This window comes from Fusarium fujikuroi, chromosome FFUJ_chr01 (genome assembly GCF_900079805.1).
Source record: "Fusarium fujikuroi IMI 58289 draft genome, chromosome FFUJ_chr01".
Lineage (NCBI taxonomy): Eukaryota > Fungi > Ascomycota > Sordariomycetes > Hypocreales > Nectriaceae > Fusarium > Fusarium fujikuroi.
The window spans coordinates 3,949,285-3,971,348 of record NC_036622.1 but is presented as its reverse complement, the minus strand read 5'-3'; the positions used below and the strand labels follow the sequence as shown (position 1 = coordinate 3,971,348).

Here is a 22,064-nt window from a genome sequence, read left to right as displayed (position 1 = left end):
TTCGGAGCCCTTCCAGGGCTTGGCCTTCTTCCGTTTCTTATCTACCTTACATATTTACGTAGTATGGCGACTGGTGGTATGCATGGCAAGCGTATTTTGGTGAAGGGCTACTGCGGGTGATTTTGTTAATAGCTAATACTTGATGATTGGCCGTTGAACTGCGTCCCGTCCGTTGTGTTAATTTAGGTTTTGGTGGAAGCCCAGGTATGGGTGGTATTTGCAAAATACAGTAAGCCTTCAGATTTAGCTACTACACCAACTCTGTAAGGTAGGTCAGTACCTAATACTCACTCACCAGCGGTGGTACGGAGTAGACCGGCCACGTTATTCCATTCCCATCCATACCACCCAGTTCGCCTTGACTGGGCATCATCATCACCATCCATCCATCCATCCATCCATATCCATCCATCCACTACCAGTATTGGTCTCTCATCTCAGTTCAGGTACCGATCAAAATGTACTGGACTGCACACGTAGCTGCTCGGAATCTCTGATTCGCCCTCCCTCCCTCCTCTTTCACTTGGTCTGCCACCTCAGTCTTGTTTCCTGCCCGCCTTCCATGACATTAGTTGCCCCTGATTCCTACCTTATGTACCTTTGGTAGTACTTCCCTTCTCTTCTCCTTGGCCTCCTTTCCATTCGGACGTGCAGTACATTAGTAGGCAGGTTCTCTAGAGTCACACAAACTTATCAGGTTCCTGTCACTTTTCTTCTGGATATATTCTTCTGTTCTTCCAGTTCTTCTTCAGCGTCGATCATTTCCCTTGTCAAAAGCACTCCATTATCATTTCATTCATCGTCGCCGCTTGTTTCGCGCTCGCTTTAATTCCTCCTATTCTCCCCACACACACAAACAAGTGCAAGCCCACAACGCACGCACGACCCTGCAGCGTCGAACGCCAACGATCCACCGACCGTCCCACGCGCCGTCTCTCCCTCCTGAAGTCCGCGTCTCAGCCGTGCATAAATCTGCCCGGAAATACACCAGGATCCATGTCTGGTACCTTGCAGTCCACTATCTAAACTACTCTGCTTCAAGTACCCTTCTAGCTCAGGTACTTCGCTTTTGGTTGCCTTGCCTGTGCAATTCCATCACCCACGGCCCCCCTTCCCCTTCCTGCCTCTGCCTTGTCCACCACCAACACCACCACCGCTACCTCCACTTTCGCTATCACCATCAACCTGCCGCCGTTTTGTTGTTCATTTTGCACTTCTTTCTTCCTTGAACGCCTCCTGCGCTCCTCGCGAGATCGAGGATTTTCAGAATTTCGCATCGCGACATACTGTCGCTCCCATTGAGCTACCGTTGCCGCTTACCATCTGTCCATCTTAGCTTGTTTCTTGTCCTTTGTTTTCTGAGCGAACGTATTGCTGTTGCGCGCCTCCAACCGCCGTGCTCGCCTCATAACCATCGTCGATACCTCCGTTGATACAATCTTCATTATTTTGCGACTTTCCGCTTTTGTACCGCGAAACCGTTGAACGCCCTCTACGCCTCACTGCTTGTCATTCACCTCGAACTGGTCGTTGCTTTCGCTGCCACGCTTGACCTCGACTCATCATAATTGGGATAACCTGACTCGCTGCCCTTTGGCTCGGCACCTGCGCAATTGCTGCTTGTTGTCTGAGTCTAGAGGCATACAAGCCTGAACCCTCGTTATCATAAATTGCAGTAAACACACTATGTCCATCATGTTACAAACGCCATCTCGAGCTTCTACGGCCTCCTCCTCCTCTTTCCAGCCCATATCACGCCAAAATACCATGTCTTCCTACGACGGCTCGCGCTCTGCGCGCCAGTCGAAGCGCTACTCGATGTCAGCTCTCTACATGTCGATTTCTGCCAACGAGGGAGATCTACAGATTGAAGATGAGCTTGCCAAAGGTAGGCCTACATATGCATTTCAAGAGGATAAGCAACTGACCTCATTCCAGCACAAAAGGCGCTGCGTGATCTTAAGTCTAAGATCTCATCACAGTCGAAGAAGAACTTCGTTTTGGAAAAAGATGTGCGGTATCTAGATTCCCGAATTGCGTTGCTTATCCAAAACCGTATGGCCCTGGAAGAGGTACGTCTCCAATCAACGTCGAAATGAACGAGTTCTGATTCGCGCTATAGCAAAACGAAGTTGCCAGCCATCTCGAAGATGCTCTTGAAATGCAGCAGGGTGTCTTCCCTAACGACGACAAAACTCAGAAATACGGAAACCTTTTGTTTCTGCTCCAATCTGAGCCTAGGCACATTGCACATCTCTGCAGGCTCGTCTCGATGTCTGAGATTGATTCGCTGCTCCAGACTGTCATGTTTACTATCTACGGAAACCAATACGAAAGTCGAGAAGAGCATCTCTTGCTCACTATGTTCCAGGTAAGCTTCCACGCTTTTAAAAGAGATACACGTCTCACATGCTCTAGTCCGTCTTGACATATCAGTTCGACAACACACCGGACTACTCCTCCTTGCTCCGCGCTAATACTCCCGTCTCTCGAATGATGACTACATACACCCGAAGAGGTCCTGGTCAAAGTTTCCTCAAATCCGTGCTTGCTGATAGAATCAATGGCTTGATCGAGCTGAAGGATCTTGACCTGGAAATCAACCCGCTCAAGGTCTACGAGCGAATGATTGAACAGATCGAAGAGGATACTGGCCAACTGCCTCCCCATCTTCCCAAGGGAATCACTGGTGAACAAGCCGCCGAGAACCCTCAGGTTCAGGCCATCATTGAGCCCCGCTTAACTATGTTGACCGAGATTGCTAATGGCTTCTTGACCACCATTATTGAGGGCCTCGAGGAAGCGCCTTATGGTATCCGATGGATTTGCAAACAAATCAGGAGCTTAACCAAGCGCAAATATCCAGATGCTAATGACCAGGTCATTTGTACCTTGATCGGTGGATTCTTCTTTTTGCGCTTCATTAACCCTGCGATCGTTACCCCGAAATCTTACATGCTTATCGACGGAACCCCGGCCGAACGACCCAGACGAACTCTAACATATATCGCCAAGATGCTTCAGAACCTCGCGAACAAGCCATCCTACGCCAAGGAGCCGTACATGGCTAAGCTTCAGCCGTTCATTCATCAGAACAAGGACAGAATCAATAAGTTCATGCTCGATCTCTGCGAGGTCCAGGATTTCTATGAGAGCCTCGAGATGGATAATTATGTTGCCCTATCAAAGAAGGATCTTGAACTTGAGATCACCCTCAATGAAGTGTACGCCATGCACTCGTTGCTTGACAAGCATCATGACGAGTTGTGCAAGGATGACAATTCGCATCTTGCTATCATTATGTCGGAATTGGGATCATCGCCCCCTCAGTTGCCGCGCAAAGAGAACAGAGTTATCAACTTGCCTTTATTCAGTAGATGGGAGTCAGCTATTGGCGATCTGACAGCAGCATTGGATATCACGCAGGAAGAGGTTTATTTCATGGAAGCCAAGTCGATTTTCGTACAAGTCATGCGATCGATTCCAGCAACTAGTGGGGTAGCCAGAAGACCACTGCGACTAGAACGCATTGCTGATGCCGCAGCTACAAATCGCAGTGATGCAGTAATGGTTCGCAAAGGTATCCGGGCCATGGAACTGTTATCCCAGCTTCAGGAATTGCGCGTTATCGACAAGGCCGATCAATTCAGCCTACTTCGAGACGAAGTTGAGCAGGAGCTTCAACATCTCGGATCACTCAAAGAGGGTGTCATCACTGAGACCCAGAAGCTGCAAGAAGTCTACAAGACGATCCGTGATCATAATGTCTATCTCAACGGACAACTCGAGACTTACAAAAGCTACCTGCACAACGTTCGATCACAGAGCGAGGGTACTAAGAGAAAGCAACAGAAGCAGCAAGTCCTTGGTCCGTACAAGTTCACACACCAGCAGCTTGAGAAGGAGGGCGTCATCCAGAAGAGTAATGTCCCCGACAACAGACGGGCCAACATATACTTCAACTTTACCAGTCCACTACCTGGAACATTCGTCATTTCATTGCACTATAAGGGTGAGCTACTTTCATTCTCCTGTCGCTCTAGCATGCTAACTTGAAGATAGGTCGCAATAGAGGTCTCCTTGAATTGGATCTCAAGCTTGATGATCTGCTTGAGATGCAAAAGGACAATCAGGATGACCTGGACCTGGAATATGTCCAGTTCAACGTGCCAAAGGTCCTGGCGTTGTTGAACAAACGCTTCGCGAGGAAGAAGGGCTGGTAAATGATCTATAATGACAATACGACTTTCAGCCACAAACATCTCGACACATATTGATCCATGTACTACGACCGCATCAGACGGAGGGCTTGGCGTTATGGATACTGATACCACGGAATATTCTGTTCTCTTCACCTTGGACCCGGAAGCTACTTGGAGGGCTTGTCACCATGGTTTCTTTTGTTAATTTTCATTTGTCTGTTTCCTTTTGGCATGAGCATTCCTTCATGTCTTGCGTTGAGGTAGTGAGACGGATATGGATGGATGGGTGAGGTGGAAATCAGCGAGCAGGAAGGACTATTCTTTTATATACCGTATGCTTGTTTCTTGAACGGCGGTATTCTGCTTCGGCTGGTCCGCGGTGGGAGCCTGTTATGCGGAATCTTGATTATATGTGCATGCCAGTAGTCTGTTAATGAGATGGATATTATTCTCCAAGGCATGCGAGTGGTGGTAGAACGATCATAGCTAGGAGGTAGGCTTTAGGCCTTGGACAGTGGTAATGACCAACGGGCCTTGAGTTTTACAATGGAAGCTTGAATTATTACATCCGTATAGTGAATTGTTATTTGGCATGCCTCGAAGCACGAAACACTGTTTCATTACAAACAAGATAGAGATACCTAGGTAGGCGCGTCAGATGAACCGAGGAACCGAACGAACCTAGGATTGTGGAGAGCTTGGGGAAGAGGGGGCCACTAAAGGTCTGTCTGTAATCCCCCAGATCTGAACCTCGGCATCTTTAGTGACTAGCAAGGGGCCAAATGTTCAAGGTACCTAAGCTCATCGAGTCAGTTCTCACATCCAGGGTACAATAACTCTTGACCTTGCAATTATCATTTAACCGTAGCTCCGCCAAACCATTCTTCAATTCATCTTTTTGTAACCTCCGACTTGTATCTCGTGGCCTTGAACCAGCAAATCGACCGCCGATCATCCTTGTATCTACTCACCACGTAACTGTCCTAGGGATGGCTGGTAGAATTCGACAGCCGGTCGATGAGGCTGCGCTTGAGAAATACATTTCTGAGCATGTCCCGACCATCAAGACACCGATTGATCTCAAACAGGTGAGTTCTCTGCTTGGACTCTTCTCAACGTGATGGCTGCTGATGCTACACAGTTTGGTTTCGGCCAATCCAATCCTACATACCAGATTACTGCTTCAGATGGCCAACGCTTTGTGATGCGCAAGAAGCCACCTGGAAAGCTCCTTTCCAAGACAGCTCACAAAGTAGAGCGTGAATACCGCATCATGCATGCTCTGGAGGACACTGATGTTGCTGTACCCAAAGCGTACTGTCTATGCGAGGATGACTCTGTTATTGGCACGCCGTTCTATATCATGGAGTTTCTCGATGGACGTATCTTTGAAGACTTTACCATGCCAGGCGTACAGCCCGCCGATCGTGAGGCTATGTGGCGCGATGCCGTGATAACATTGGCACGGTTCCATGCAGTTGACTACAAAAAGGTCGGCCTAGAGAAGTTTGGCAAACCATCGGGTTTCTATTCGCGACAGATCAACACGTGGGTAACTATCTGTGGTAGCCAGGAGAAGGCCGTCGACATTGAGACCAAGGAACCTGTCGGGAAGCTCCCTCACTTTGAGGAAACGGTTCGCTTCTTCAAGAACGAGCGTCTGCAGCCCAAGGACCGGGCAACGCTGGTACATGGGGATTATAAGATTGACAATTTGGTATTTCACAAGACTGAACCAAGGGTCATCGGAATCTTGGAGTATGCTCACCTTCCCAGACTCCAAGTCATTTACTAACACATATTCTACAGCTGGGAGATGTCTACTGTTGGCCACCCGCTCTCCGACATTTGCAACTTTCTTATAAACTTCTACTCGGCCAAATCCCCTGGTGCGACTCCTTATGATGTATCCGGATTCCTCCCTGGCAAGACGCCTGGTCTTCCACAACCAGACAAGATCCTGGAGTGGTACACAGAGGAAAGTGGATACGATCCCCGGTCAGAGGTTCCATGGGGAATGTCGTTCAGCATCTGGAAGCTGGCTGGAGTTTGTCAAGGAATTGCGGCGCGATATGCGCTCAGACAGGCGAGCAGCGAGAAAGCGAAACACTTCGCTGTGACGAGGGGTTCTTTGGCAAAGTTCGCTTGGGCATTGGCTAAAGAGGCTGGTGCGGATGAGACTGGGACGAAACTGTAGGATTTGCATTGTTGTAATGCGCGGAATGTCTGAGATTAGTGTCCCATGTGCAGATCTAGGCTTCAGACAGTCCAAGGGCAAGCTCAAGTGGATATGACTAGTATAAGTTTGTTAAGATGTCAGATAAAATAAAGAAAAGAGATGGATTTCTAAGTCACTACCACCCCTGTAAAGAACTCACTTCTATTTGTTTCCGTTGGAGAAATTATCAAGGCATTAACATCTTACGGCGGTTGGTATGATCCAATCACTGGTGTTTTAGAAGCAACACCCCCCAAGATTCAAATCCGAAACGCTGGGCTCTAATGGGACAGGCGTCTCTAGTCCAATGACGTTGCACGTCTGTTAAACAATTCCTCCCTCACAACCTAAAATTGAGGATATACCAACCTACCTACCTATATTTCGAATGCTGATATCCCCAGTGGCCTTGATCAATTACTTCTGTCCCCTCTTTGTAAACTACCAGGTCCTTGTATCTATCCAATAGCGCCTTTACGCGACCTCTGGGGCATCCTAGGTACCTATCTTATCGCTCGCTACACCGAAAAGGGACAAACTTGATTTAAACCACCACCGACAACGCGATAACTGCAGTTCATCCTCTTTGTTCTGACCTTGTCCCTCCCTTAAATATTACTACTATAGGACTACCTGACTGGCCTTTTCATGGCTGGCAACACCCGCCGGCGCATCACGTTGCCGGATCCTGAAGAGCGACGGCCTTTACTGAGTAGGCTCAGTACAGGCGGCCCAGAGAACCGCGATGCCCTGTATAGTTGCATGACAGACCCTCATAGTCACTTACCTGTGTATACCAACATACACCGTATTCGTCGCGACATCATCAGCGTTGTTGAGGACTATTTGAGCCTCGCCCAGCTGCAGGATCTGAGGATTAATGTTACAGTTGTGCGGCCGTTGGTTGATAAGTTCTATGGCCTCAACGACATATCCATCAGTAAGAGGAGTGCTGTTCACCCCTTTTGAGGACCCTTTACTGATATCATCTGATAGTCTACTGTTTGCTGGTTAATCGTGCTCAGTTTCTCGAAGAGCAGTCTCATCTCAATAATCGCCACAATGTCAACTTCACACGTGCTACTCTATGTGAGCTCATAGCTACGCGCATCCTGAGACGCTTTGGTGAAGTGCATGATGATGACCACGACGGCCTTTTGCTTCTGGCTCATATTCTAGTCGCTGGCTTTGAACCCTTCCAGAATGCCCCAGAAGAGATTCGAGACGAGGCAGAGCGCACCACCTCCTGGGTTGATTACAAGACGCTGCCATCTCTTGAGGTGGCTATTGTCACCGAGAGCAAGCATTTCTTGAGTTCAGCGACTTGCCAAAAGGTCGTCAACGCCATATACGAGGGTCGAATTGTCTATACCCCCTCGACATTTTGGGACATCATCCCCGATCATTACAAGTTAAAACCCATCTCTATTTATGATCCTCGCGAATCCCCTCTTCTCAACCAATATCGTCTGATTGTCCCTCGAACCCGAAATGTCCTCGAGTCAATCCAATTCGCCACTCTGCTCACTCTCTACGTCGCGGTTATGGTTCTTAGAAGGAAAAACCGCTATGGACCAACAGAAGCAGCCTTTTCTATCTTTGCTTTTGGATGGGGCTTGGATCAATTTGCTACTATTCTAGCACATGGTTGGTATGCTACAGACTTACTTGTTGTGTTGTCACTCGAGTACTAACCTTTCGAAAGGAACGTCTATACCCAGAACCTGTGGTCATTCCTTGATGTGGCTTTTGTTCTCATCTACTGGGTATATCTTGTATTGCGGTTCTTGGGCTGGAAGCTTGGTGACGCGAACCTAGACGAACAGGCGTTTGATGTGCTTGCACTCGCCGCTCCTGTCTTGGTTCCGCGGCTTGCTTTCAATCTGCTGAGCGACAATCTCGTGTTCTTGTCCCTCAGGTCAATGATGGCGGACTTTTTCTTCCTCACAGCTCTATCTGCCTGGTGTTTCTTGGGGTTTCTGCTGTCACTTCTGTGGCTCGGCGAGGGGGCACACCCCATCCTGTAGGTTTCTGCACCACCTTGGTGAAACGTGGTATTAATATGCATCAGAACAATATCGAAGTGGATGATCTATATCTGGTTTGGATTGGATGGAACAGGTATCCATCGATCGGTCAGTCTTCGTCTCCCCCTCGCACGCTTGACAAATCCTGACATCTCTCCTAGACCGAGTTTCACTGGCTGCTAGGACCTAGTGTGATGGTAGCCTTCGCTTTCCTCGGGAACACCCTCTTCCTTACCATTCTCGTATCGATGCTTTCCAATACATTCAGCAACATTTCGTCAAACGCCATAGCGGAGATCAGTTTCCGCCGAGCAGTTCTGACACTTGAGGGCGTCAAGGCCGACGCTGTGTTCGCATACCAACCCCCGTTCAACATCCTCGCCGTATTCTTATTCATCCCGCTCAAATTCGTCGTGAGTCCGCGCTGGTTCCACAAGATCCACGTCACGGCAGTCAAGATTCTGAATCTCCCTCTCCTGCTTATCATCGCTGTTGCTGAGCGCCGTCTGCTCTGGCCTTCCCGCGAGATCGAAGACCCAACCGAGATCAAATCTCCGCCCCCGACAAAGAGCCAGTTTTGGAAGAAGTGGCGGTTGACGGTTCACCGAGACCTTCGTGCCGTCTTTCAAGTGCCACCGCCTGATACTGTCCACGACGATATCGCTGTCGATGATGATCTCACACATCATCTCATCCGTCGGCAGTTCACACGCAATGCGACAAATGATATAGAGCCCCGCAATCTACATAACACCTCTAGGCCCGATCCCGGGGCTCGACGTCCATCTCGACGAGATTCTATGTTTCCCGGGATCCCACCCCAGAAGCTTCGAGGATCTTTCTCCGAGAATGACATGTTTGAGGGAACTACAGATAGGCTGGCCAATATGGAGAAAGCGATACGGCGCATGGAAACGATGCTATCTCGTCTAGTTCCATCTGTCGAGGATGCCATCAGCGATGATGAGCTGGAGCAAAGCGGGACACTTAGGGGAGACAATACTACCGAGTCGTCATTTAGAGGTTTAGCGGATCGTGATTCATGATGGTTGCATGGTGTTTGGGTATGAGCATAAACAGAATTGCACACGCAGAGAGCCAGGGAAGGGCGTTGCGACACAATATTATTGTGGTGGCCTTTTTCTTTTAGCACTGATTAACTGGCACTGTTGGAAACATCCATTCCTGTCACCACACAGCCAGCCTTCCTTCCTTTTCTACCTCGCGAATAGAACTTGTTTTTCGTCTTTCTCCCTCAGCAATAATTCCAACACATCTTTTTCTGGCGATTGATTCCTGAACATCTCAGGATGTGCACTCTCACGTATTTCCAGCACAAAGAATGCAGACACACCTGGCTTGTCCTCACGGAACCGTGTGAGCCATTCATGGGCCTCAACAATTGCCCGACCTTCTGCGATGGTACAGCCAAGGAACCACCAAAATTCTATAACACAAAGAGCCGACCATGTCCTCGATGCCAGCTGCACGGTATATACGATCGTAATTTGGTTCGGATGGTGGAGGACATGGGTTGGGGAATTAAATGGGGAGTTGGGCCAGGACAGGATGATTGGGGTTGCGAGATGAAGTGCGCAATTCTTTGAGGCGATCGTTGCGACGGATTTTTGCACGAGCCCCGAATTCCTGGTGTTTTATACTAGTTTGATCAGGGAATATCTCGAGCAATAATTGTAGGGTTCTGTCTGCCCGGTTCATGCACCCCAAGATATCCATCCATACTGATCCAAGTGAACCAGATATGTTCTTTTCCAACCCAACAAAAGGCGATCAGTTCGAAGCTGAGCCCGCTACCACTCTGCTATGAACCAGGGATTTGTGTTTTCCACCAACAACAGCTTTATATCCGTCTTTTGTTCCTGTCAACTATTTAGTCTCAATTTCTTGACTCTAGAAATACATCACGTGCCGCATCCACCCAGTGCCATCACAAGTTTTCAACCTATGATCCAAATACAAATGAAGCCTCACCACAATCACAAAGTATTTCACATTGACAGGCACACATCATGCTACCAACGCCAGATACTTCGCACGTCCCATATGAGCGAGTCTACGAACCTGCCGAGGACTCATACCTCCTCTTGGATACGCTCTCATCTGCTACAGAGACCGAGTATCTCCAAAACGCGTTTCCCGATATAGCGCCTCTCGTGGTGGAGGTCGGCACAGGCTCAGGTGTCGTCCTCGCCTTCGTCCACGCACATGCGCAAAAGCTTTTCGGCACGCGCGAGGTCCTGACTGCGGGGGTTGACATGAACGCCTTTGCGTGTCGGGCTACAGTCGGGACAGTTGCAAAGGCAGCTTTTGACAACCCCGACTCACATGCATTTTATCTGGGCTCATGCATGGGGGATCTCACAACCCCATGGCGCGAGGGCACCATCGACGTCCTCATTTTCAACCCGCCATATGTGCCCACGCCTGAGATGCCTGCCAGACCAGATTCGTTTAGCGCAGACGACCTTGCAGTCACCACAAAGCCTTCATTTGACGACGATTCGTATCTGTTGGCCTTATCTTACGCAGGCGGCTTAGATGGTATGGAGACAACAGATAGGCTGATCGAGGCACTACCCCAAGCGCTGTCCCGACGCGGTTGTGCCTACCTCCTCCTCTGCGCTCAGAATAAGCCAGATCAAGTCAAGAGTCGCATTGAGGGGTTAGGGCCTGAATGGCGGGCTCAAACTGTTGGGAACAGCGGCAAACAGGCCGGGTGGGAGAAGCTGCAGATCGTACGGATATGGAGAGACTATTCAAAAGCCGTAGAATAAAAAAAAAGATGTTGCGATGGAATTGGGGTGTGAGAGAGCATATATTCAGATATCTTTCCAGAACAAGAAAAGTGATACCCACCCCACGCGGGTTCATACAGTTTTAATGGCCAAACAACCCGAACGCCAGGTTCCATTTGAATGTGATATCTTCGCGATAACGTGGTCACTCCACATCAACGACGCGCATGGGCGCCTCCGTCCTTTCCCCGTCTTGTCATGTCTCTTGAATCTTCTCGTGTCCTCCTCGTTTAGGGCCGTCCTCCGCGACCGCGGCCTCCACCACGTCCGCGTCCCCTGGGACCGCCTCTGCCTCGTCCTCCTCGTCCACCCCGCTCTGCCTCCTTTCTGGCCTTGTTCTTCGGCTTAGGGGCGTCGTCGATGAGCAGTGTGTCAAGGGGTAAAGAGTCGGGCAGGATAAAATATCGGATTGTTGAACCTCGAATATTCATCGTTTCCAAAGAGATGGGGTCTTGCCCTTTGATGGTCATTTTGACGGTTCGGAGGGCGGTGTTCATCTGAGGAGAGACTGAGGAAATGGTACCATGAACAATGGTTCCTAGATGACAATTAGTACACGGCTGCTCGCATGGCTGTAAGCTTGCTTAGGGGCGAGGAGAAATATATTACCATTTTTCAGCTCAATTGTCACCGTTTCGTTGGCGCATTTCATGAGAAAACTAGTCGCCCTAAGTCAGTCCAGAAGCTCAAACTTGACAAGAAGCTCAGCACAATCCGAGTGTGCGCAAGAGACAGAGGGAGTTCTTACCGAACCAGCTTCATATTGGCTACTTGAGAGGGTTTAGGCGCTTAAACTGCTGTATGATTGTTCGGGGTGGAAGCAGGCGGTTGTTAGGCGCGTCGTTGTAGGATCGATTTGGCGTGAGGCTGAGAGGCTGGCTATAGCAAGGCCGCTTGAATTGTCGGTCGGAAAAATCGAGGGTCGGAGCTGCATTGTCTCCACGTGACTTCGTGCTGCGAAGCTCGGTCGGTGCTTGGTCAGTTCCCCACACAAGTTGCATCATTGGTGCAGCTTATCGATAACAGCGCCTGGGGTTGAAGTAACAAACCATGGATGCAGAAGCCATAAATTGTAGCCTCGTCAACTTGAGCTTGCCATCTCTCAAAGAGTGCCTTACCAGTGCCCCGGGGTTTCCGTCCTTTTCTTTGCCTGCTCTCTACCTGGCGCCCGGGGGACTTTTCGCCTAAAATTTTCTTTAACTTAAGGTGCCTAGGTAGTCTTTGCCTCTTCGTTCCTTTATTCATTCGCCGATTTCGCCTTTCACTGCGCCCCGCCTGGAGACTACGGCTTCCATCCATCATTACCCCACCATATTCAAGGCTCAGGATCAACGCGGAAAACGCAAGAGAGCTCCATTCTTCCCTACGAAACATAAAAACCTTCAACATCCTGAAATTCTTCACCTGGGGCGATATCGCCAGCTTTATTGCCATAAGTATGATCTCGGGACGTGGAGGAGCCGGCGCTCGGGGAAGGATTCGTCCTCCTCGTCGCATTGTGCGTGTAAGTTCGATGCACTGAAATGTTAGTATCTAAATCCTGAATTATGACTTTGCCTTTAGCCAAATGAAGCCGCCGAGGGTTCCGATTTCGAGGCTTGCTGGAAGATGCTAGATGAAGCCCTGCGCGACATTCACATGAAGAACTGCAGCCGACTGTCATTCGAGGAGCTGTACCGAGCCGCGTACAAGATGGTACTTAAGAAGAAAGGCGAATTGCTTTATGATAGGGTCAAGGCTTTCGAGGAACAGTGGTTCGCAGATCATGTTATCCCCAAGATTCGAGAACTCGTCAGCAAGAGCCTGATCAACATTGGCGCCGAACGAACCTCGACGACGTCCGTCAATGAGAGGCGGCAGACAGGGGAGAGATTCCTCAAAGGTCTGCGTGATACTTGGGAAGATCATAACATGTCAATGAACATGACCGCCGATATTCTTATGTATCTTGACAGGGGCTACGCGCAGCTCGAGGCCCAACGAACCCCCATCTTCGCCACCACCATCGCGCTTTTCCGTGATCATATTCTACGATCTTCGCTGAACACGAACACAAAGGGCAAGGTGGTCGACATCCTTATATCAGTGGTCCTCGACCAGATCGATATGGAGCGCGAAGGAGATATCATCGACAGAAATCTCATCCGAAGCTGTAGTCGAATGCTCAGCAGCCTCTACGAAACCGAAGAAGAGAAGGAAAACGATAAACTGTACATGACAGTATTCGAACCTCGCTTTCTCGAGAACAGCAAGACATACTATGCCGCTGAGTGTGAGAAACTACTACGCGAATCGGATGCCGGAGCTTGGCTGCGACACACCCAACTGCGACTGAATGAAGAAATCGATCGATGCGGAACAACAATCGAGTTAGAGACATTACCCAAAGTCACGCAAACAATTGATCAAGAACTCATAGTAAAGCATCTGTCCGAATTTTTGGCTCTTGAAGGGAGTGGCCTGAAATGGATGATTGACAATGACAAGATTGACGACCTCTCGATTCTCTACAAACTCATCTCCAGGGTCGATTCAAAGAAGACTGCTTTACGAGACATTTTGCAGAGTCGCGTGGTTGAGCTAGGCCTGGAGATTGAGAAGGTACTGAAGAACACCGATTTCTCGTCCGGTCATGGCGAAGGAGACGAGGCCGGTGAAGGGGAAAAGACAAAGATATTGAACCCTGCGGCGCAGCAGACAGCTGCTGCGATTAAATGGGTAGACGATGTACTCCGTCTGAAGGACAAGTTCGATAACCTCTGGGCTCGTTGCTTTCAAGGAGATCTTATTATCCAAAGCGCATTAACCAAGAGCTTCTCTGACTTTATCAATATGTTCAGCCGCAGCTCTGAATATGTCTCTCTGTTCATCGATGACAACCTAAAGAGAGGCATCAAAGGCAAGACAGAGGCAGAAGTCGATATCGTTCTAGAGAAAGCTATCGTCCTGATCCGATACCTTCAGGATAGAGATCTGTTCCAGACATACTACCAGAGACATCTGGCAAGACGTCTTCTTCACGGAAAGTCCGAAAGCCATGATGTTGAAAAGCAGATCATTTCCCGAATGAAACAAGAACTGGGCCAACAGTTCACCAGCAAGTTTGAAGGCATGTTCAGAGATCTTGTCACGTCAACAGAGCTCACCAGTGGCTATCGTGACCACATTCGTGACCTGGGAGATGGCAGCGGCAAAACCATCGACCTTAATATCAACGTTCTCACTACAAACTACTGGCCACCCGAGGTCATGGGCCGAACTACGCAGATTGGCGAAGGATCTCGTGTTACGTGCACATACCCCCCTGAACTGCGACGACTGCAGGCGAGCTTTGAGCAGTACTATCTAACTAACCGTAATGGACGCAAGCTCACCTGGATTGGTACCACTGGCAGTTCAGATGTCAAATGTACCTTTCCGGCCATCCCTGGAAAGTCTGGCCCGCTCTCTCGGGAGCGAAGATACGAGATCAACGTACCGACTTTTGCGATGGTTGTCCTGCTTCTCTTCAACGATCTTGAGGAGGGCCAGTCATTAACCTTCGAAGAGATCCAAGCTAAGACCAACATCTCAACTCCAGATCTCATGAGGACGCTGACAGCTATTGCTGTGGCACCCAAGTCCCGCGTCTTGATGAAGGATCCTGCCAACAAGTCTGTCAAAGCAGGCGATAAGTTTTCTTTCAATGCATCTTTCCAGAGCAAGACCATACGAATCAAAGCACCCATCATCAACGCGGTGTCCAAGGTCGAAGATAATACGGAACGAAAGAACACTGAGGAGAAGAACAACCAAACCAGAGCTCACGTTGTCGATGCGGCAATTGTGCGAATCATGAAGTAGGTCCCAAGTCTAAGTCTTACTGCCTGCTTTGGTTACTAACTCTCGTAGATCTCGAAAGGAGCTTTCTCACTCGCAGCTCACTAGTGAAGTTCTGTCACAGCTCTCCGGCAGCTTTCGCCCCGAGGTTGCCCTCATCAAGAAGCGTATCGAAGATCTCATCGCGAGAGAATATCTTGAGCGCCCTGATGAAGATGACGCGCCAACTTTGTATCGCTACGTAGCGTAGACTACAAGCTCAATCTCACGAATCACGAAAGAAAACGAATCGGCATTTTCCAGTCTTGCAAGGCGTTGGAATGATAGGATCCATACACTATTGATATACATAGCGTGGTTGCACATGGAGGCTTTTGCTTATTGAAGGCAAGGAAAGGGAACCGTGTCAGGATGGTCGGACATTTGTTGCTAAGAACGACACGAGAACCCTCCAAAGATTAAAGCAAGGATTTGAGGTCTATAAAGACGTATGGTTATCTACAAGTCTTACCTGCAGCGCGACTGGATTTGGCTTTCAGTCAGTCTTGGTTCATGGCCAGCTGGTTTTATTTAGAAGGAACAAGAACTACCTGAGCATGGCTCTTCATCCAAACAGAAGTATGAATGCCAAAGAGATATTCATGTAGATATGTCACAGATTAAAGAAATCAGTGATGAATTACTGTTGATTCGAAATCATTACCTGACTTGCTGGTGAATCATGAACAGTCACGTGATCGTAGTCAACGCTGCCTTGGCTGTAGACGCTATCATGATGGAGATCTTGCACCACCAAACAAGCATCTAAGCGCCTTCCTCGACACAGAAACTCTCTCGAGAAACAGAACTGATTGCAACTACAAGACAAACACTCGTGAACCCCCAAGACATAGTCGATTTATCCCGCATAAAGCCGCAAGCGCGAAAAAGCCACCGACACCATGCTCTTTTTCAGGTACCATCGAACTATCTTCTCTGTGGTTAATGCCCTTGTTCGCACACTGACACGCTATTCATACAGCTTTTTCAAGACGCTCATTGACCATGAGGTCACTGTAGAGCTCAAGAACGACATTCAGCTAAAGGGGATTCTCAAGAGTGTGGATCAGTACCTCAACATCAAGCTCGATGACATCCAGGTTGTTGAGGAGCTCAAGTACCCTCATCTTGTATGTCGACTATACCCTTATCCTGGGCGTTGTGAAAGAAACTTGATATCTGACTTGGGAATAATAATATCACAGAGCTCTGTCAAGAACGTCTTTATTCGAGGCTCAGTTGTGAGATACGTTCATCTTCCCGGCGCGTCAGTTGACACACAGCTGCTTGAGGATGCTACACGGAGGGGTACGTTGCGCTTTCAAAGAAAGTCATACTATATACTAACACGCGTGTTACAGAAGCTGCAGCTCAGCAAGCCAAGGCGAAATGAGCAGTTCAAGGTGATGGATGAGAGGCAAGATAAACTTTTTCGCAGTTGACTCTTACTACTATGGTAAATGGAGAGTGATATTTACGTCGAAGCCGGGATGATCACCAGGGAGAATTCATGAGGCGTTTGCTCCTGATGCGGATAATGAGTTGCTCTTCTTTCCCCTTTAAACATTATACAGAACTAAGAGTCATGAAACAATTGACGACGTTGATGTGCCAACATGGTATCTAAAAATTAAAGGTCATCAGATGGAACTCCCGCTCAAGAGAATACTATACAAATCGCTCCACATCATAATCGATCACCAAAATGCTCCGCCGGCTTTACCAGGTTTACCGTCCCAGAGTTCCTGATTCGACATCCTGTCATCGTCTTCACCTTCAATAAGTGGCATTACCAATCCAGCCCGTCTTCTTTCTGAAAGCCAGCGGTCTATCCAACCCTTCATGCGCTTTCTTGACTGTTCACTCCCTACATTGACTGTCGGGATGACTTTCTCTATTCTCAGACTCATAACAAACATGGCGAGCTCTCGGAAGCTACTGTGTTCTGAGTAAGGAACCCCAAAGCACATGGCTTCCTTGGTACTGCCTCTCTGCGGAACAAAATCTTTATATCCAAATCGGGTTCGCCAGCCCTTGTCGTGAAGGATCTGCTGGGTATGAATACTGCCAGGTGGTGTGTTCGCACCGATGGCTTTGCCTGCTGGTCGGAAGTTCCAACCACTTGGCCGAAGTCCGACAATACGACTAAAGTATGGCTTATAGCTGTTTAGGTATTCCTGAAGAGTTTCTGCACGAATTTCCATCAACATCTGCATGTGCACCTGTGCCTCGAGGGGATCAGATGTGAGGAGTGCCGTGAGCTCTGGGTCGTCCAGCTGTTTGCAGATCTTGATCTTGCCAGGTGAAGCAAAGATTTTTGACTTGAGTGCTTTAGCAATGGAGATGCATATACGTTCTTTTCCAATAGAATACGTCCCGCAAATTACGAGCAGCCGTTGAGGAAGTTTCTTTTTGGTGTCGACTTTTGCGTTCTCATCAAGTTTTGTGTTTGGGAAGAACTTGCTGACTGCTGGAGTTCCTTGTCCGCTAGCCTTTTCCCAAATATCGTCTTTGCAATTGGGATCAGGAGACAATGAGCCACAAAGATCGGCGCAGGCCTTGATAACATCATTCTGGGGCGGAAAAGAATATCGTGGATTGAGATACGTGGTGTCCAAGTAGCAGATATCAATCTTTTGTTGCTTGGACTTTCCAGAGATCGCGTCGATAGTCTCTGGCTTGAGAAGAGGATGCTTGACATGAGCAGGGCAAGCACGGAAGTCTCCACAATGTAATATGCGTTGAAGACGGCTGTTGGGGCCTTGCTTCATAGTCTTTTCAAAAAGGAAGAGAGAGCTTCCCGGGCAATGATTTGCTGGTATCATCGTTACTTTCGCGCCTTCTGTCCCTGGTATGTCATAGGATTTGTCGAATTCAAGCTCCACAACCCATTTTGCCGCTGTACGAAGTTGATTTCTGACGAGACTGCCCGTGACTTTGCTGCAGTATATAGGGCCGTGACACCATCTTGCTGTAAGACCGATATAGTGGTCACTGTGAAAATGACTCAAGAAATATGCTTTGCAACCCTGGACGGCGCCATACCGGAAAGCGTCCACGCAAATGGAAAATCCAGGCATGATCTTATAGAAAGGGCACGTCCTTTCATATGCTTGCTTTCCTCGAGAAGCGTGCTCAGCAGCAGCAGCCTCTTGCCATGCTGAGTCTTCGGCATTGTTGGACATGAGTTTCGAGAAAGCAGACTTCGGTGCCGGGCCAGAACTTGTAACTTCGAAAGGGTTCGCCTGACCGGGCCTGGGAACAGCAGCCCGTGCAAATCTTTTGCTGACGTCGGTCGATTCGATCTCAGGGGTCGAGACAGGGATCGCTGATGTTGGTTTCTCCGACTTGATTCGTTCTGGTGTTGTTTGCTGCGGTTTAGGCAACGGGATCGGGTGTCCATCAAGGCAGGAATTGACATGCCGTGTTGCTTCATCTATGGAGATCCCTACCAGGCTTCCGTTGCATATAGGACAACACTCTGTCATATGATCATCGTCAAGGGGGTCATCGGCCAGGTCTTCGCTTGAAACCCCAGCTTCCTCCGCTTCCAACCTAGCTTGCTCTCTCATGTAACGCATTACTCGCATTTCCTCCCCTTCAAGATCGTTCAGATCTGGGAACTCCTCGTCTACTAGCTCTCCGAGATCGTCGAATTGTTGGTATGCTGAATCTTCCCGTTTCAAGGCTTGTGTGGTAATATCTGCTTCCTTCTTTTCATCGATCTTAGTAAAACCGTCCGTCTGGACCTCGTTTTGCGGGGAAAGCTCCGTACATTGGCCATTATTTTCAGGCTTGTTGTTTGTGGCCATAATATCGTCTTCGGGCTCATCCTCACTGTCCGAGTCCATTATGAATGGTGTCTTAATTTTAGATTTTGTTGACTTGCGTGGGGGTTCGCCATCACACTTGGTGGGTGAGAGCCGGTCTTCAGCCTCGACCACCTGCTCAGCTTTTACTGGGACTTTGATCTTGGACAATTGTTCAAGTTCTTCGCTTAGTTTCCTCTTTTTATTGGGCGATTCGGCCTCATTGTATCGGATCGAGTCGTCGGCGTCATCGGCAGTGTAGAGGTCTTCGTGCTCAATAGGGTCAGGCGCAGCCCCAAGAAACAGAGAGGCCTCATGTTTTTCAGCCTTTTTGAAAAAGCTAAGGATACTTTGATTGGCCTTGACGGGCTTCTTGGGTAAATGCGAGATAGTCTTCTTCGGTGTATGAGATTGGCTGGACTTTTTCGGTGCCACCATGATGATAGCTAATGAAATAGTAAGTATTGTTTGTCTTTGGCAGAATAGAGAACTGAAAAAAGGCCCAGGTTCTTTAGTCGTCGTCAAGACAATGAGCAGAAGGCAAAGAATGCATGCAAAGATATCATAGAAAATCAGCAGCCAACCAAAAATGAAGTGGGATGCTTTGAACCTCTTAACGCGAAAGCGCGATAAGTGGCAAAGTGGGTGTCGCGCGATCACGTGACGATAGTAGAGAGCAAATTTCATGGGTGCCTCTTCGCGCCTCTCCATCTGTGTCCCTACCTAGCCTAGCCACCGAAGCTACCATGTTTATAACTCATGACCGCATGGTTATTTTATAATTCCAGTGTTTACGGCTACGCTTTTCTTCTGGTGCAGTATGTCACAAAATTTCAGTCTAATTCATTTTTTACTTCGCAAATTACAGTATGCAGATGTGCTGTTCCCCTCTAATAGATAAATCTCGAGAGGTTATGTATTTCGACGTGGATCGAAGCTTGGTCTACAAAAGTTTGGTTGTGAGAATGTGCAACACCCCGTCACAACTGTCTCTCCAGAACTTCAGCTGCTCTAAATATAAAGCAATACGATATCTATCTGCGGCGGAAGTGGCCTTCTTCACACCGCTGGATATACCAGCCAAGATGCAATGAAAGCATAATGATGAATGTACTGAGAGACACAAACATGTGCGCATCGCTTGGAGACAGTGTAATACCAAGGACACCCTGGGAACGATTCAACCACGCAAGCGCCGTTGAGCCATCACCAATGAACCAAAAATCAGAACAGTATCGAGCCAGTGTACGACCCGTGTTGAGGGGTTAGCCCCAACAAGAACAGTTACTACACTTTGATCCGAGCCTCATGGCAAAGAAGAAGGTGAAGAAGAAGAAAGGAAAAAGAGAAAGCAATGTTTGGAGGAAGCGCTCTTGTTATACCCGGCCGGTATGATCATGATGGCCTCGAGACTGAGGTTGAACTTCGAGAATGACTCACAGGGGCAAATTTATGTAGGCAAAAGCTTGCCTGCAACCTATGATCAATGAGTTGGCTTTGCCACTTTGATAAGTGACCAATATAAGAGAAAGGTATAGCTCACTTAGGTTGTTCGGTTCCTGTTGCCTGCTTGGGGCTGAAGTTTATAACTGTTGCCTGGGATAATGCTTATTTGCGGAAAGCAAGAATAAGACTGGAACGCATACTTAAGGTACTTTCTCATTGGATCAACACAAGAGTACATTATTATGCCAGTACACATGCTATGGTTTCTGTAAGAATATAGGTAGGCACTACATCTATCGTGAACTCTGGTCCTAGAGCCACTTGGGGTAGCCTGGCAGCATTGTTGTTGAACATTGGAGACACTACTTTGGCAGGAAACAACTACCAGTACGATATTGCCACGTATTGCAGGGCCATAACCTAACTATACCATCCAATTTTTGTTCTTAGGGTATTGTTGAAAGCATTTGCTTATGATGACTCTTCTATTCTCTCAAGCATCTTTCCATGAACCCCTTTCCATCCAGCCTCACATGAGCTTTTGATCATACCCATGATGAGCCTAGAGCATGTAATGGAGACCTGCTCTACGATTTCCAGGTTTCCATCCTCAGATTCTTTAATCTTCCAAACAGTCTCAAGTACCAGACCCATTGGCCCACGCGTTCTCACAAACACACCGCTTTCCAGGTCGAAAAACTCATATGAACTAATCACATCGGAGTCCCAAAGCCCTGCTGGTAAGGTGTGAATTCGGTCTGTGACTGAGTAACACTCTGGTGCTGCGATAGGCTTAATCTCAAGTGTGTCAGGAACCGATGGGGTAGGGTCCAGAGTGGCCGTAGCTTCGAATTTGGACATATAAGGATTACAATTCAAGAAGAAAACATGGTCGTGGAGCATCTCTATGGCTTTTGGGGCTGCAGCAGTCGAGGAGATAGGCGATGTGTGCTGTATCTGGGCGGTTGTCTGAAACATCGTGACTGCTGAAGTGAGTCGTGTTGTCCGAATTCCTTGATGGAAGTAACCGCAAAGGTATATTGTGTGTTAGGGGGGCGTAGAAATGTTCAATACGATGATTGTCGGAATGCAAAATGTTCAATCCTGATCAAGGTGCACTTGGTGTTGCGGAAGAAGACACCGACTCAGCAATAACGATAAAAGGTACTGAGATACGGACTGAAGGGTATTTCCAAGGACAATATATTACCTATGAGAACTGACCTTCTCAATGAAAAAGTATTGTATCTGACTCGGAATGTGACAGTTTTAGTTTCATCGTCGTATCATGATTGCAATTGGCCGCTAACGCCTAACTGAAGGGAATTGGAGATGAGGCGGTCTTTGCGCATTAGCCACTCAAGTCTGCCCCACCACAGCGTTGTCAAGTCTGCTCATTGGCTACCACCTTAACCTGTAACTTGGGGAAAGCGTCAAGGGCCCCTTTCCAAATATGCAACATTGAATGTTACAACAAACCCAATTCCTTCAACGCTTTCGACATCGCCAAAAACTCACCTCCCGTCATCACTCCTCGCCTTCTTTCTCATAGCTCGCACTCAGCCCAATCTCCATCTTCGCTCGCATGCATCACATCCCCAGGCTATCATGAAGTGAACCAAACAGGCACATCAAGCTCAAGCGATCTTAGCTTAGTTACACATCCCCTGCTAAGTAACCCGAGACAG

The 22,064-nt window shown here is 48.3% G+C and overlaps 9 protein-coding genes; 6 read left to right on the top strand and 3 right to left on the bottom strand.

Moving 5' to 3' along the window:
* Positions 1-1,767: 1,767 nt before the first annotated feature.
* FFUJ_00863 (probable RAS GTPase-activating protein sar1) lies at positions 1,768-4,223 on the top strand (the record flags this gene model as incomplete). XM_023570330.1 has 6 exons in its annotated part: positions 1,768-1,888; positions 1,939-2,072; positions 2,123-2,217; positions 2,263-2,371; positions 2,419-4,012; positions 4,063-4,223. The coding sequence occupies 6 exons, from the start codon at positions 1,768-1,770 to the stop codon at positions 4,221-4,223; spliced, it is 2,214 nt and encodes a 737-aa protein (XP_023424655.1).
* A 968-nt stretch (positions 4,224-5,191) lies between these two features.
* On the top strand, positions 5,192-6,399 carry FFUJ_00864 (probable Phosphotransferase enzyme family domain protein; the record flags this gene model as incomplete). XM_023570319.1 has 3 exons in its annotated part: positions 5,192-5,290; positions 5,344-5,960; positions 6,012-6,399. 3 exons carry the CDS (start codon positions 5,192-5,194, stop codon positions 6,397-6,399), a joined length of 1,104 nt encoding a protein of 367 aa, XP_023424654.1.
* A 669-nt stretch (positions 6,400-7,068) lies between these two features.
* Positions 7,069-9,493, top strand: FFUJ_00865 (related to YVC1 Vacuolar cation channel; the record flags this gene model as incomplete). XM_023570308.1 has 5 exons in its annotated part: positions 7,069-7,360; positions 7,417-8,071; positions 8,126-8,443; positions 8,492-8,555; positions 8,609-9,493. The coding sequence occupies 5 exons, from the start codon at positions 7,069-7,071 to the stop codon at positions 9,491-9,493; spliced, it is 2,214 nt and encodes a 737-aa protein (XP_023424653.1).
* Positions 9,494-10,477: 984 nt separating this feature from the next.
* FFUJ_00866 (methyltransferase-like protein) lies at positions 10,478-11,242 on the top strand (the record flags this gene model as incomplete). The annotated part of the gene is made up of 1 exon (XM_023570296.1): positions 10,478-11,242. One exon carries the CDS (start codon positions 10,478-10,480, stop codon positions 11,240-11,242), a length of 765 nt encoding a protein of 254 aa, XP_023424652.1.
* A 251-nt stretch (positions 11,243-11,493) lies between these two features.
* On the bottom strand, positions 11,494-12,025 carry FFUJ_00867 (probable small nuclear ribonucleoprotein; the record flags this gene model as incomplete). XM_023570285.1 has 3 exons in its annotated part: positions 11,494-11,801; positions 11,873-11,922; positions 12,012-12,025. The coding sequence occupies 3 exons, from the start codon at positions 12,023-12,025 to the stop codon at positions 11,494-11,496; spliced, it is 372 nt and encodes a 123-aa protein (XP_023425517.1).
* A 676-nt stretch (positions 12,026-12,701) lies between these two features.
* On the top strand, positions 12,702-15,332 carry FFUJ_00868 (related to cullulin 3; the record flags this gene model as incomplete). XM_023570274.1 has 3 exons in its annotated part: positions 12,702-12,767; positions 12,827-15,102; positions 15,155-15,332. 3 exons carry the CDS (start codon positions 12,702-12,704, stop codon positions 15,330-15,332), a joined length of 2,520 nt encoding a protein of 839 aa, XP_023424651.1.
* A 691-nt stretch (positions 15,333-16,023) lies between these two features.
* FFUJ_00869 (probable LSM2-Sm-like (Lsm) protein) lies at positions 16,024-16,514 on the top strand (the record flags this gene model as incomplete). XM_023570263.1 has 3 exons in its annotated part: positions 16,024-16,251; positions 16,327-16,429; positions 16,483-16,514. 3 exons carry the CDS (start codon positions 16,024-16,026, stop codon positions 16,512-16,514), a joined length of 363 nt encoding a protein of 120 aa, XP_023424650.1.
* A 304-nt stretch (positions 16,515-16,818) lies between these two features.
* On the bottom strand, positions 16,819-19,368 carry FFUJ_00870 (related to PSO2-DNA repair protein; the record flags this gene model as incomplete). Its single annotated transcript, XM_023570252.1, has 1 exon — positions 16,819-19,368. One exon carries the CDS (start codon positions 19,366-19,368, stop codon positions 16,819-16,821), a length of 2,550 nt encoding a protein of 849 aa, XP_023424649.1.
* A 1,479-nt stretch (positions 19,369-20,847) lies between these two features.
* Positions 20,848-21,354, bottom strand: FFUJ_00871 (uncharacterized protein; the record flags this gene model as incomplete). The annotated part of the gene is made up of 1 exon (XM_023570241.1): positions 20,848-21,354. The coding sequence occupies one exon, from the start codon at positions 21,352-21,354 to the stop codon at positions 20,848-20,850; it is 507 nt and encodes a 168-aa protein (XP_023424648.1).
* Positions 21,355-22,064: the final 710 nt, after the last annotated feature.